The sequence below is a fragment of the Gekko japonicus genome, unplaced genomic scaffold (genome assembly GCF_001447785.1).
Source record: "Gekko japonicus isolate JY-2015 unplaced genomic scaffold, Gekko_japonicus_V1.1 scaffold773, whole genome shotgun sequence".
Lineage (NCBI taxonomy): Eukaryota > Metazoa > Chordata > Lepidosauria > Squamata > Gekkonidae > Gekko > Gekko japonicus.
The window spans coordinates 617,994-633,750 of NW_015161427.1; the positions used below are offsets into that span (position 1 = coordinate 617,994).

The 15,757-nt window shown below is 50.7% G+C and overlaps 1 protein-coding gene across 1 annotated transcript in view; it reads left to right on the plus strand.

The window, feature by feature from the left end:
* RASGRF1 (Ras protein specific guanine nucleotide releasing factor 1) overlaps nt 1–15,757 on the plus strand; it is a 62,525-nt gene extending 46,768 nt beyond the window's left edge. The window contains 7 exon segments of the mRNA XM_015428870.1: nt 345–448; nt 853–937; nt 2,658–2,855; nt 5,859–5,938; nt 13,710–13,827; nt 14,040–14,108; nt 15,469–15,757. Of these exon segments, the coding sequence (XP_015284356.1) occupies nt 345–448; nt 853–937; nt 2,658–2,855; nt 5,859–5,938; nt 13,710–13,827; nt 14,040–14,108; nt 15,469–15,561 (747 nt within the window). The 3' untranslated portion in view covers nt 15,562–15,757.

Sequence of the window (15,757 nt, forward strand, 5' to 3'; positions counted from 1 at the left end):
GAAAAGAGCAAGAGTCCAGGAGCACCCTAAAGACTAACCAAATTGGTGGCGTCCCCTGACACAATTTTTTTTGGTCTTTAAGGTACAACTGGATTTTTGCTCTTTTCCGCAAATAAATAGGATTACTTGCTTTTTAAATCCCTTTGGAGATGGGGTTTTAGAAGTCCTCTGCCGCTATAATAAAAATGACACATACGGGTTAATGCCACAATTAAATCCTGTCTTTGTAAACTCATTAAAGGAAGGCCGCCGGTTACAGCAAGACCCTGTCTCTCTTTTAGATCTCTCAGCTGACGCTTCAGACGGGCATTTCAGTAAACTGGCCTCTCTGTTTTCCTCCGTAGGCAGAAGGAGTCCAGGCAGAACCTTTTGAAAATCACTCGGCTTTGGAAATAGCCGAACAGCTCACCTTGCTCGACCACCTGGTCTTCAAGAAGATCCCCTATGAGTAAGTGGTCAGGCCTGGCCGAGGCCCCCATCCTGCGCAGACACACACAAACACCTGCAGCCAGCGCTGCCCTCTCGGGTGCTTCCGTAGAAAGGAAGGCTGCGTTGTTGGACTGGTGGGCCCTAGGCCAGGACAACACCATGGACGTTTGTGCTGTGATTTTTCAAATCTCATTCTTGTGCAAGCATGAACTCACCTACCCTTGCAGACATGCACACACACAGACAAACAACTCCTCTCCCTCCGGTCCTGTGGTTTATAGAAATGCACAGACCCCGTGTCCCCCTCCCCAAAAGGTCCCTCGTGCAAGAAGTATTTCCTGCGCAGGAGAGATATAAAAACAGGCGGCTTGGAAGGGAACCTGCCGGCGGGCCTGAGCTGACCCAGGTCTTCCTTACTTGCAGGGAGTTTTTTGGGCAAGGGTGGATGAAGTTCGAAAAGAATGAGCGGACTCCGTACATCATGAAGAACACCAAGCACTTCAATGACGTGAGTTTGGGCAAGGCGGAGTCGGCGGGGGGGGGGGGGGGGGGGGGGGGGGGCTGCTTGCAGTTTGGGACAAAAGAACCACATTGCAGGACAACACAGGACCCAGCTCTGTTAAGGTCTGCCCAGAATGGCTTCTATGGTTGCCACCTGTCTGGAGAAAATTAATAAAAGCCCATTAATAGAGGCTTAATGGGATATTCACTGGGCGATGTCATTGACCTCCATGCCATGAAAACTTCAGCTGCCCATTTCCAGATACTAAGCCTCTGTGAATGGGACCGGACATTTTTTCTCCAGGCCTGTTGGCAAATCCATAAATTACTTCTCTCCCTCCCTCTCTCTCTGCATAAAGTCCCGAGAGCTGTAGAAGAAATGCACTTGAAAGCTGGCCTTGGCAGGAATTCAAGGTCCCTGCTTGAAAGGAGACAGAAGGGCCCTGGTGCATCTACAGTAAACACAAAGCCGGCTGAACCGGTCTCCAGAGCTGCTATTGTTCCATTTCCATGATTTGAGTTTCCATGTTGGCATAAGAACATAAGAACATAAGAGAAGCCAATGCTGGATCAGGCCGATGGCCCATCCAGCCCAACACTCTGTCACACAGTGGCCAACAATACCAGGTGCCCTCAGGAGGTCCAGCAGTGGGGCCAGGACACCAGAAGCCCTCCCACTGTTGCCCCCCCCCCCAGGCACCAAGAATACAGTGCATCACTTGCCCCAGCCTGTGAGTTCCTCTCTATACCTCGTGGCTAAAAGCCACCGATGGACCTCTGCTCCAAATGTTTATCTAATTCCCTCTTGAAACCATCCATGCTTGTAGCCGCTGCCACCTCTTGTGGCAGTGAATTCCAGGTGTTCATCACTCTTTGGGCGAAGAAGTACTTCCTTTTATCCATTCTAACCCGACTGCTCAGCAATTTCATGGAGTGCCCAGGAGTTCTTGTATTGTGAGAAAGGGAGAAAAGTACCTCTTTCTCTACCTGCAACAGAACAGCTTAGATTAGAGTCCAGCAGCAAGTTCGTGACCTACAAGGTGTTTGGGGAATGAGCTTTCAAATCGCAAGTTTATAGCCTGAAACTCTTGTTGGTCTCCAATCTAGCTGTTATTTGATTGACTGGCAGAGACGGCTGTTTCATGTCCAGAAGGTGGCAGCAGCAGCTGTTGGGGGGGGGGGGGAGTGAAGTCTCCACTGCACCCTTTTTGCTTCCCACTGCAGGACTCTTGCAGGAATGAGCTGGGTGGGGATTTACATGTGACAAAGGCATGACCCCAGCTGCATTCCTGGAAGGAATTTCCTCTCCGGAAAGGCTACATGGATAAGCAGTTCTTCTGATATAGCGGCTGCAGGTCTCTGTGGGGATCCCTCCCAAAGGAATTCCTTCCAGGAGGCCAAAAGTTATGCTGGGGGAGGACCTGAGGACTGTAGGGGAGGAAAGTTAGATGTGCTCTTTTTGTCCAGCTCCACACACGCACACACACACACACGTTTTGACACCTTGAGCAATGAGATGTGATGATATAAGAGTGCCTGGGCCAGAAACCACTGGAGATTCTCTAGGAGTAGCCATGACCCCTGCAGGCCCTGGGAAAGCTCTCTCTGCCTTCAGTCTTTCGTTTGGGGCCAAGAGCTGCAGGATGTGCCCTGACTCCTCTTCTCTTCTCCTCCCCTCCCCTCTCCTCCCCCCTCCCCTCCCCTCTCCTCTCCCTGACTCCTTGCAGATCAGCAACCTGATTGCCTCCGAAATCCTCCGCAACGATGACATCACTGCCCGGGTGAGCACCCTAGAGAAATGGGTGGCTGTCGCTGACATCTGTCGCTGTCTGCACAACTACAACGCGGTCCTGGAGATCACCTCCGCTTTCAACCGCAGTGCCATCTTCCGCCTGAAGAAGACCTGGTTGAAGGTGTCCAAGCAGGTGCGAGCTGCCGTGGGGCCCAGTCCTGGCTGCAATTCGACTGGGCGCTTCCGTAAAATCAGGGGACTGTTTCCCAGTCTGCCTTAATCTGAGGGCGCGTGGATCTATATTTGTGTGATTGTGTGTGTGTGTGATCCTCCTTTGCTTCTGGACACAGTCTGTGCCTTTGCACACTTCTGCCTTTCACCGTTTCCGCACAATCTTCCTTCAAAGAGGAACCGATACTTGATGTTCCCACCACAGATGTTTGTTGCACGCAGCCTCCTTTCCTTTCTTTCTCAGAACGTGGAAGTGGAACCAGACCAGCTGTGGTTGACCCTCAGTGTGGTCACGAGGCTGAAGGTGGCTTTTGTGCGGGTCACTGTCATGCTTGATGCCCCCCCCCCCGGTATTTGCTGAGAGGGGTGGGAAGCCAGACCAGGGGCCCTGGCAGCCTGGAGGACAATTTGGGCCATATGAAGTCCAACAGAACCTCAGTTAAGGAGAAAACAACAACAAAAGGGATGAATATATCCAGATGCCTTTATTCCAAAGATGAAGACGTTTACTTTCCATTCTTTGGTCCCCCAAAAACAAAATGGTAAAGTTAGTTTACGCTGAAAATCATATTGTGTATTTTCACCACCTTTGAAAAAACGACTGCTTGGAATGTTTATGGTGAAATCTGAAAATGGCACAATATGGGACAGGCCAAAGAGGAGGCATTGGGGGCGATGCGCCCTCTAAGCCGTGGAGTCCTATGAGCAAAAATCCTACTTTGTGAGCTCCTGGCATTAAAGCTGTGAGCGAACCATTTGACTGCTGCATGAATTAGTTTACTCCGGAGCCCCATCCTTCCTGAGCTAAGACAAAAATCTGTGAGCCGGAGGCTAAAAAAACTGTGAGCTGGCTCACACTAACTCAGCTTAGAGGGAACTCTGCTTGGGGGCATTGTGGAAAGGCAGGGTATAAACATCGTCTAACAATAGATCATATTTACTACATCCAGCATGAAGTGCTTTGTGGAGAAGCCTTTTAAATTCCCCTTGCAACTAAGATAACACTGGGAAGGAAATGAGGCCCACAGAAATGCCATGTGTGGAAGCCGGATGTGCAGGAGTCTGAAATAAATACCCTGCTAAGCTCAGTCCTCTGAGCCGGTCCAGCTGGTACCAGGCCTAGAGCCAGCAGTTCTCACCTCGAGCCTGTCTGTTTCCGAATGACACCATTGGTTGAATGCTTCAAGGCGAGTTGGGTCAGTCTCCTCAAGAGCCGCAGGTTTTGATTAACTGGCCTGACCGACCACGGGGGATTATTAGGAAGGGGACTGAGAACAAATCAGCCAGTATCATAATGCCCCTGTATAAATCGACGGTGCGGCCTCGTTTGGAGTACTGCGTGCAATTCTGGTCACCACACCTCAAAAAGGATACTATAGCATTGGGAAAAGTGCAGAATGATCAAAGGGTTGGAACACTTTCCCTGTGAAGAAAGGTTAAAGCGCTTGGGGCTCTTCAGCTTGGAGAAATGACGGCTGAAGGGTGACATGATCACGGTTGCCAGGTCTGGGTTGGAAAATACCTGGAGACTTTGGGGGTGGAGCCAGGAGAGGGCGGGGTTTGGGGAGGGGAGGGGCCTCAGCATGGTACAATGCCACGGAGTCCATCCTTCAAAGCAGCCATTTTCTCCAGGGGAGCTGATCTCTGTCAGCTGGAGAACAGTTGTAAAAACGGGAGATCTCCCTACACATGATTGAGGTTTACAAGATTATGCATGGGATAGAGCAGGTAGAAATTGCTGAGCAGTCGGGTTAGAATGGAGAAAAGGAAGTACTTCTTCACCCAAAGAGTGATTGACACATGGAATTCACTGCCACAGGAGGTGGTGGCATCTGGTATTTTTGGGCGCTGTGTGACACAGAGTGTTGGACTGGATGGGCCATTGGCCTGATCCAACATTGGGTTCTCTTATGTTCTTATAGGCACCCTCAGTCTTGGGCAAATGATGCTTTGTCTTCTTGGTGCTTGGGGGGGCAACAGTGGGAGGGGCTTCTAGTGTCCTGGCCCCACTGCTGGACCTCCTGATGGCACCTGGTATTTCTGGCCCCTGTGTGACACAGAGTGTTGGACTGGATGGGCCACTGGCCTGATCCAACATTGGCTTCTCTTATGTTCTTATAGGAACCCTCAGTCTGGGGCAAGTGATGCTCTGTATTCTTGGTACTTGGGGGGGCATCAGTGGGAGGGCTTCTAATGTCCTGGCCCCACTGGTGGACCTCCTGATGGCACCTGGTGTTTTTGGCCCCTGTGTGACACAGAGTGTTGGACTGGATGGGCCACTGGCCTGATCCAACATTGGCTTCTCTTATGTTCTTATAGGAACTCTCAGTCTGGGGCAAGTGATGCTCTGTATTCTTGGTGCTTGGGGGGGGCAACAGTGGGAGGGCTTCTAGTCTCCTGGCCCCACTGCTGGACCTCCTGATAGCACCTGGTATTTTTGGCCCCTGTGTGACAGAGAGTTGGACTAGATGGGCCATTGGCCTGATCCAAAATGGCTTCTCTTATGTTCTTGTGTCTGGGGCAAGTGATGCTCTGTATTCTTGGTGCCTGGGGGGGGTGGACAGTGGGAGGGCTTCTGGAATTCTGGCCCCGCTGGTGGACTCCAGATGGCACCTGGTATTTCGGGCCACTGTGTGACAGATTGTTGGACTGGATGGGCCATTGGCCTGATCCAACATTGGCTTTTCTTATGTTCTTATCACAGATGAAACACACACACACCCTCTACGTGATTCCAAAATAAACTTTTGGGGCAAGTTATTCCAAAATAAATTTTAAATTTGGCTGCTTCTGCAATTCAGCTGCACTGGCCAGATTAACCGTCGGATTTCAAAGGGGCATGTTGCCCATCTGTATCTCATGAACAGCCTTCCGAAGCCACCGGTTCTTAGAGTCGCTGCCGGGAGCAGCCTCCCTTCCTTTGCCTCTTTGCCAGCGAAATAATATTTTCCGTTTATTTTTCCAGACAAAAGCTTTGATCGACAAGCTGCAGCGACTGGTGTCTTCAGAGGGTCGGTTTAAGAATCTGAGGGAAGCCCTTAAAAAGTAAGTCACCTGCAGTCGTCTTCTGTCTGGGAAAAGGGAACTTGCGAGGGGATTCTGGGGGTCAAAGTCAGAAGCCAGCATTTTAAACGCACTTGGGCTGTGCTGGATCCCAAATGCTGGCTAACACGCTAATTTTGAGGTTTGGGGCTTAAGAATAAAACTGGAACTTTGTACTTGTTTGTACTTTCCCATATATATTATATCCACATCGGATTGCCAGTCCTTGGGAAATTTGGGGAGGGGAGGGGGCTCAGGAGGGATGTGAGGCCACAGAGCCCACCCTTGGAAGCTGTCGTGATCTCTGTAGTCTGGAGAGTACAGGACAGTACCAGGACAACTCCAGGCCCCCTCTTGAACACGGGTAAGACCATAAGAACGTCTGGGTAAGGCAAGAATTTGGTTCAGATTTGTTCAATTCATGGTTATTTGGGCCCACAATTCTATGCACACTTACCTAGGAGCAAGTCCTATTAAACTCAGTGGAGTTTACTTCTGAGAAGACTTGTTTAGGACTATGATCAAGATGGGTAGCCCCGTTAGTCTGTGTGTAGCAGTAGGAAAGAGCCAGAGTCCAGGAGCACCTTAAAGACTAACACAATTTGGGGCAGGGGAGGAGCTTTCAGAAGTCAGTGCCCAATTCTTCAGATACAGATGGGTGGCCACCGTGTTAGTCCGTGCGTAGCAGTGGCTGCGGTGGCTCAAGTGGTTAAGACGCTGAACTGCAGGCTGTGGAAGGCCAGTAGTTCAGCAGTTCGAGACCCGAGTGCGCCGCATGACGGAGTGAGCTCCCGTCTCTAGTTCCAGCTCCTGCCAACCAGGCAGTTCGAAAGCAAGAAATTGCAAGTAGATAAATAGGTACCACTTCGGTGGGAAGGGAACAGTGTTCCGTGCGCCTTGGCGTCTAGTCATGCCGGCCACATGACCACGGAAACGTCTTCGGACAGCGCTGGCTCTTCGGCTTTGAAACGGAGAGGAGCACCGCAACCCTAGAGTCGGATTCGACTGGTTTTCGAGCAAGGGAACCTTTACTTTACCTAGCAGTAGAAAAGAGCAAGAGTCCAGGAGCATCTTAAAGACTGACAAAATATGCGGCGGTGGAGGAGCTTTCCTGAGTCGTTGGCTCACTTCTTCAGATACGTGAAGAAGTGTCTGCAGTGACTCATGAAAGCTCCTCCCCCGCCACATATTTTGTCAGTCTTTATGTGCTCCTGGACTCTTGCTCTTTTCTATTGTTTAGGACTGTTATTATTGCTTGCCTAAGTATGGAGTGTACATAACATTTGACTTCCTATTTCAAAGGGATGCCTATCTTTTTGTAATTTATTGTCTATCGGTCAGTTCCAGGACAGCCTGGGGACACCTGGCCATATCTGTCTAATATTCCAATGCCCTTGTATGTGCAGACAGGCAACATTTTGTCACGCTGGATATTTATATATTCTAGACAACACAGTGAATCCATAAAGCAGCCTTCTGCTCAATTATAATCTCTCTGTATTTTGCCAAGCATGCCAGGCAACTGGGCAATCGGGTCCAGCTGGCGAATGGGGTCCAGCAATAAGGAGGGAAAAAGAATAAGAGATGTCACAGACAGAGAGGGAATCGGTTGTCTCGAAAGCATTCTGAATCCCACTGGTTCTCAGTTACGCCTGGGGCACTAGCCAGGTTGCGTGGAGGCCGTGGATGAAAACAAAATCCAGCATTTGCAGAAGTCTGACGAGAAACAATGGAACTTTCTCCAGGGCAATATTCCCTCTAAGCTGTGGAGTCTTGTGAGCAAAAATTCTACTTTGTGAGCTACTGGCATTAAAATTGTGAGCAAGCGATTTGGCTGCTGCATAAATTAGTTTGCTCTGGAGCCCCATCCTCCCTGAGCTCAGACAAAAATGTGTGAGCTGAGGGCTAAAAAACTGTGAGCTAGCTCACTAACTCAGCTTAGAGGGAACACTGGTCCAGGGTGGAGTTTCTCAGGCACGGAGGAAAGAGGCAGAGCCAGTTCAGTGGAAGTTCGGTGCCTCCTGAAGGGAACATCCCAAGGAGCACTTCAGTTCACTCACGACTGAGAATGTGTCCGATCAGATCTTGCCGGGCGCACATGTTGACTGCAAAACGGGTGCTTGTTTGACAGGAGGAATTAGCTTAATGGCTAGTGAAGGTTTGCCAGGTCTGTACAAAGCAGGAGTCTGAAGACATGCTCTTCTTGCCTACGGTGTGATGGTGTAGCGAGTTGCACCTGGCAGCTGCGAAAGGTCAGGTATTTCAGCTCATTTCACACGGCAGGCCACTGTCTGAGCTATGAGCAAGTGTTGCCAGTGGCCTGCAGCTCTAGCAAGAAGGCACCCTCGAGTCCGTGGATACAGGGGCTGGCACCGTCTTCCCATCCAAGATCCATTGAAGCATTATTCAACCAATGGCACTGTGACAAGGACACAAAATGCAAAAACACACTCCATGGGATGCAGATGGCCGTGAGAACGAACACCAGATATTATGCTCGATACCCTCTTAACTTTGTCTAGCCAAGCACTGAATGCATGTGCAGATGTGGAGGAAGGGTGTCCTGCCAGTATTTGTCCAGCCAGGAATGATCAGTATTTGCAGCACCCCTGGATCAGACTTTGTAACAGTGATGATCACAGAGTGTCAGGCACGCACGAGTAACTTAGCGTGTGTTGTCTGTGGTCAGCAACCGGTCAAGAAGCTGGGGTGGAGTACATTCACTCAGCCTTTCACACCCAAGGACCAATGCTCCCTCTAAGCTGTGGAGTCTTGTGAGCAAAAATTCTACTTTATGAGCTACTGGCATTAAAGTTGTGAGCGAGCGATTGGGCTACTGCATAAATTAGCGTGCTCTGGAGCCATCCTTCCTGAGCGAAGGCAAAAACTTGTGAGCCAGAGGCTAAAAAACTGTGAGCTAGCTCACACTAACTCAGCTTAGAGAGAACACTGCCAAGGACTCAGGACGGCGTCCCTTGGTTATTCTCGCCCCAGCTCCTGAACTGGATATGCTGGATGCAGTTGGGGGTGAAGTGACGCATGGCTGCATCTTTGGACCACGGACAGATGTAGGCAGTGATAATGTGTGATATTCTAAATGGTAGTAAAAAGCCCAGCAGCACCTTTGAGACTAACAAACTTTATTGTAGCATAAGCTTTCGAGAAACACACTTCTCTTTAGTCTTAAAGCTGCTACTGGGCTTCTTACTGTTTTGCAGCAACAGACTGACACGGCTAACTCCTCTGGCTCTGTTCTAAATGATGGTGCTGAAGTGGGCTGTCCAAGGGGACAAGGAGAAAACGATTTCTCACCTGGGCGATCTTGGTTTGAGTGGCTGGAAAGTGCATGAATGGGACGGGTGGAACAGAGCTGTGAGTGGCTTAAGGTGGATTATCAGGACAAGGTGCAACTGAGCAGGTGGTGTCTGGGAAGGGGTGGAGCCCAGCGATGCCGTGACGAGCCTGAAAGAGTTGCTGCAGAAGGGAACTCGTGAGCAGAACTGAGCAGAACCGCATCACTGCTCAGGCAGGCTCAGCTGAGGAAGCCGTGGCCGGAATACGTGGCGACAAACTCAGAGGAGAATGTCAACTGCAGAGTTAACAGCAAGAGAGTTAAGCATTCACATTCACAAAGCCTGATGCTGCAGGAAAGAACAGGTGGGCGAAAGACAAGACAACCTGGCTGCGGTCAAAGTTCGCCACGTGTCACGTGGGTTGTCCAGTTGACCATTCCAGAGCATGAACTTGTGCCCTTTACCTGTGTCTACCAGTGGAACAAATGGCACACTTCAGACAGGGAATATCTGCAACACGGAATTATCTGCCCTGCAGAGATGGATCTCCGAGACCAATCATGGTGTGCCATTATAGATGGGCAACAGGCCGTGGCAAAGCGCCTCTGTTTGACTCCCCCCTTGAAAACCCGATGGGGTCACGCGACTGACAGCACTCGACACACTTAGAAGGCCGAGCACAGACAGTTGTCCTTGCTGAGTTTCCCCAGTGCAGTGACTTGTGGGGAGACATTTGTCAGATGAGTACTGCAAACCAGGTCAAGATGTCAAAGGGCAGATGGACTGGTCTGCAAGGAGAACAGGGTTGTTGTTTTTTTTTACCAGAGTAGGACGAACCAGGTCTGCACAGCCAGAGAGATGAGTGGATGGAAGGCTCTGGATATTCCCCTGCAAAAACACCGGCCGGATTTCACGGCTTTGAACGTTGTCTGGTCTTTCAAGGTTTCAAGGTTTTTGTATCAGGACCTGATTTCCCACCTAGCCATCAGGAAACCGTTGTTATGGTGGGTTTTCAGATGCAGTAGAAGTTAAGTCATCAGAAAGCACAGCCGAGGTAACTCCTCTGAGGTCAGCACATGAGGAAGATGCCTGGTTGAAGTTGACTGGTACAGAAGAGCAATTCAAAGAAACACTGAAGTTCTTCATGGCACAGGTCGTAGATGGCTCTGGATAACGTTGGGGATGTCACTGAAAGGACGTGGAGCGTGAAATGAACTATTCAGCAAGCTACCCAACAGCATGGCTGCCCTTTCCTGCATGGACTAGATGTGGCACCGGCACCTCCTACATCTCTGAGGACACCAAACTCTGTCTCTTTGGGAACTATCATCTGCTTGATAGTTTGGGAGAAGGAGAGCTTGCAGATCACGTCAGCTGCAAAGTTTGTATGCAGAATATGCACAGTGAAGGAAACGGTCTTCATTGGTACCACACAACATCAGTTGTTCTCCGAAAAGGGAAAACCGGAAGCATTGCTACAAAGAGGAAAAGCTTTTCATTTTCTCCTAAAGCAGGGGGTGTCGAACTCATTTGTTATGTGGGCCGGAACTGACATAAAGGAGACCTTGTTGGGCCGGGCCGGGCGTGTCATAAAATGTAACGCCAGGTAGTGGAGATATAAACTTGGACACAAACACGAAGATTTCTTTTTACTTAAAATAATAACATGCTTAAAACATTAGCTCTGTAAGCGGCAAACCTACTTTTGATTTATTGACGTTCACCACAGAAATCTCATGGTCAGAGTTCTGGGTCTGGGACCCAGGTTGAAACATGAAATGGCCGAGCGAGTGAGAAAGTCTGGCGAAGGAAGCTATGATGCAGCAGCAGCAGAACTGGACGCAGGAGATGGCGAGTTCCACTGCGGGCTTGATGGAAGCCCTCCGGGGGCCTCATCCGGCCCCCGAGCTGCATGTCTGACACCCCTGTCCCAAAGGGTGTGAGCAGTCAAGCCATGATCTGGAGAAATGCTAGTTGTGCCAGTCCAGAGTAATCAGTGCCAGCAAACATGGATTGGAAGTGTGGGAAATCAAGTCTGCGGCCCGTTCTGGTTTTGGAGTCCCATTCCAGCTGCGGGCTTGGAAATAATCTTATGCTCAGTTCAAATGCAATGTGTATCTGAGATGCACCAAACCTGGGTTATGGTTTATGCCAACATGTCATTCCAAGGACATTCTGCTCTCCGGAAGATGTGCATGGGTCAAAATGCCGGCCTCCGTCAGGACTGGCCAAAGGAAAGCATGCAGTTTCTTGCTCTGCTTGGCACTGTTGGTTGTATCAAAGTTGCATCCCTGTTTTAGAGCACATATTTTGTTCTAAGGGTTGCCAACCTCCAGGTGGGGCCTGGACTTCCCCCAGAATTACAGCTACAGAGACTAGAGAGATCAGTTCCCCTGGAGAAAATTGCAACTTTAGAAAGCAATCTCTATGGTGCGTCATAGAATCTAGGCAGAATGCCTCCCCAGATTCTCCCTTCCCCAGTGTCAGAATCTAGGGTCAGTCCAAGCTGAATTCCAGGGTCAAACTTGAGTCCAAAGGTCGGCTACCGAGAGAGCAGAGTCCAGGTCAGAGTGTTATACAGGAAGCCGGGTCCAACAGTCCAAAGTCATTCATGAGTGCAAGGAGGAAGATTCCAGAGTCAGAGTCAAGAGCCGGTCCAAGGAGCACAGGAACAGAGTTCAGAGCTGTGGTCACTGAGTCAAGAGGTTGGTAACTTGTTGCTTCCACATTGTGCAGTCTCCCTTGACTGGCTTTTATAGCCCTCTGCTGGAAGGTCTTACTTGCAGCCAGCTGCTTGGGAGTAAACCTGCAACTACTCATCATCAGCAAGCAGCTCGTGTCAGGCCAGGAGATGTATGCTTCGTCTTCTCTCCTGGAGCTCAGGTCTAAGCCTTCATCGGTGCTCAAAGGGTGTGGGTGAAACTGGAGGGCTGGTAATGACCGCCTGGGTTTCCTCTGTTGGAGGGGCTGGAAGGTGCTGGTGGCTCCGCATCAGCTGTCAGCTGTGAACTCTGACAAGCCTGAAGCTCGTCTTCTTGCTTACCAGTTTCTGCCGGTTCAGAGCTGATTCCCTCAGGCTCTTCTTCTCCTGAGGAGTCCTCGCTGTTGCTGAGTCCTGGCTGACCCACAACACCCAGACACCGCCCCCAAATCTCCTAGAATTTCTCAGGCAGGAACTGGCAGCCCAATTGGTTGTCCTAGTTAACTGTACAATACACTTTTGGGTGTAGGCAGAAAGTGCACGATGTATCTGAAGATGAAAGGAGGTCAGAAATTCTAGTTCCAGTTTGGGAACCAACATTTTCAGAATCGGCACACCTGAAATGTGCTAAATGAGTTCAGTTCCCCACTTTCACCCCCAATGCCACTTGATGCATTTCATAGGACTTCTCTTTCTGAAATATGTCTAGACCAGCATTTCCCTACCTGTGGGTCAGGACCCAATAGTGGGCCACAAAGCCTCTGGAAGTAGGTCATGAGCCAGCCCTCCCTGATGGCCGCTCCTGCCCTTGGCAGTTTTCTCTTTCTCTCCTCATCCTCCTTGTCAACATCTCACATTCTCATCTCCCACCTCCCTTTGTGAGAATGCGGGGGGAGGGTGTAGTGGTTTGGTGTCGTGGTTAGGAGCGCAGACTCTAATCTGAGAGAACTGGGTTTGATTCCCCACTCCTCCTCCACATGCAGCCAGCTGGGTGGCCTTCGGTCAGCCACAAGTTCTCTCAGAGATGTTCTCTCAAGAGCTCTCTCAGCCCCATCTACTTCACAGGGTGTCTGTTGTGGGGAGGGGGAGGGAAAGGCGATTGTAAGCTGCTCTGAGACTCCGAGTGAAGGGCGGGGGCATAATTCCAGACTCTTCTTCTTCTTCTAGCTGGAAGGAAGTGACAGTGGAATGCCACTTGCTTGGGGTCAGCTGCACCCAGTTTGTGAGGTGTTTGTAGGTTTCTCAACAACGTCTGGTTGGCCGCTGTAGAAAATGCAGTGCTGGACTAGATGGGTGACAATGAGGTCATAGTTTGTCTCAGGTGCCCCAAAGCCCTTGCTCTGGTCTTGGATGGGCCACCATACCAGGTGAATTTGTACTTGTGGGTGACCATATGAGAACGGCTAGGACCCACAGGACCAGTGGAGTCCTTGCTGTTGCTGAGTCCTGGCTGGCCCACGACACCCAGGTCCCTTCCAGCTCTATGTTTCTACATTAAACACCGGTTAGAAACCCAATGGAAGGGGAGTTCTCCGGTGCCCACCTTTCCAGGCCTGCCAGATCTCCAGTGCCCACCTTGCTTGCTCTTCTGGGCTGTTCTGTGCTCTGCTGGCTTTACTTCAGCCTGGCAGGCACAATCCAGAAAGTGGTGCTGGGGGATGTTAGCGTTCTGCCTGGACATTTATGCTACAGCATTGCTTGGAGTTCTATTTTTGTACCAGGTGCCCTGCCTGAGTCGGGTGGGATTTCTTCTAATTGCCACTTCTTTTGCGCTTCCTAGTTGTGATCCACCCTGCGTCCCTTATCTTGGCATGTATCTAACGGACTTGGCATTCATTGAGGAAGGCACGCCTAATTACACTGAAGACGGCCTGGTGAACTTCTCCAAGATGAGGATGGTGAGCTTCCTGTCTGTGTAGATGCCCGTCCCTAAAAAGCCCATTTCCCCAGCCCCCCCCCCGAAGTACGCAGGGTGTTCCTTTGGCTTTCTTTTATTTCGGAGATTTCTTATTATTATTATTATTTTGCTGCCTCTTCAGAGTCCTGCGGGAGGCAGGGCTAGCAGCCTTTTCATTCACAGGAAGGCTCATTCGTTTTTCTCTCTGAACAGATTTCCCACATCATTCGAGAGATCAGACAGTTTCAGCAAACTGCCTACAAGATAGAGCATCAACCCAAGGTAGGTTCCCTGCAGACGCGTCCAGGAGAATGCCTGCCTCCTTGCATGAGACCCCCGTGACACCCGACAACTCCTCTGAAAATATTTGGGTTAAAAAAATCTTTGTTGCTGCTGTTGTTGCCGTCGAGTTGCAACCGGCTTACGGTGATCCTGTCGGGGTTTCAAGGCAAGAGGTTGGTCTCGGTGGAGCAATATGAAAACGTTTTGCATCCTTTTTAATTGGATGCGTGCAAAGGGTGGTTGCGGGAGGTGCAGAATCCCAGCTATGGGCAGTGTTCCCTCTAAGGTGCATTAGTGTGAGCTGGCTCACCGTTTTGTAGCCTCCGGCTCGCACATTTTTGCCTTCGCTCAGGAAGGATGGCTCCAGAGCAAACTAATTTATGCAGTAGCCAAATCGCTCGCTCACAACTTTAATGCCAGTCGCTCACAAAGACTCCACAGCTTAGAGGGAGCTTTGCCTATGCTGCAAGGCTCCGTTTTTCCCCCTGAGGTTGTTCAGTGTTACGTGAACAAGGCTAGAGGTGGTTGGGGGATGGGACCTCTGCTGAGCCGGTGCCTGAATCTGGTGCTCGAGCAGCCGAAGGAGAAACTGGAACTGCAACCAGATGAGACAGAGGAGACGCTGGTTGCTAAGGTGGGTTGAACGGTGCAGTTCCCCCCAGAATTGATGGAGTGTAAACAGCCTTTTCCCCTGACCTGGCAGGACCAAGCTAGGCTGATCTCATCAGATCTCAGAAGCTAAGCAGGGAGGCCACGAGGGATTCCAGAGTTGCTCCGCAGAGGCAGGCAGGTGCAAACCACCTCTGTTCATCTCTGCCCTGAACTGGAGGGTCCAGGCAAACCCAATCCCATCAGATCTTGGAAAAGAAGTAAGGTCAAGCCTCTGTCCGTCTCTGGCCTGATCCGGATGGCCCAGTCTTGTCCGATCCCATCAGCGCTTGGAAGCTAAGCAGGGTTGGCCCTCGTTAGTACTGGGACGGGAGGCCAACAAGGAAGTCCCGGGTTGCTACGCAGAGGCGGGCAAGGGCAGACCACTTCTGTTCCTCTCTCCCCTGAATTGGATTGTCCAGGTGAACCTAATCTTGGACACTAAATAAAGTCAAGTCTTGGTTAGTGCTTGGATGGGAGACCACCAAGGGAGTCCAGGGTTGCTACACAGAGGCAACCCACCGCAAAGCACCTCTGTCACGTGTCTCTGGCCCTGAAAACCCTGCAAGGCCACCGTAGGCTGGCTGTGAGTGACCTGACGGCACTCCTCCCACCGCGCGTCTGTCTGTGCTCACTCACTGCCTGTGGACTCTTCGTTCGGAGGGGAGGCGTTGCTCATGATGTCTCTGCATTTCTGCCCTTTCTCTTCCAGGTCACCCAGTACCTCCTGGATCAGTCCTTTGTGATGGACGAGGAGGCGCTTTACGAGGCATCTCTCCAGATAGAGCCCAAACTGCCCACCTGAGCCCGGTGCAGCGGCCTGTAGACCTTCCCGCGCACACAGCTTAGATCACCGTTGTACATAGCCACTCTTTGTTTCTTTCGAACACTCCTCGACTGACCTCCTACTATGTGCTTCTCCGAGCTGGAAAGGGGAAAGGGAAAAGTACAAGAAAAAAAAGCCCTCCGGGGCCCCGCTCCCTTTTTGCTCTTGGAACTCG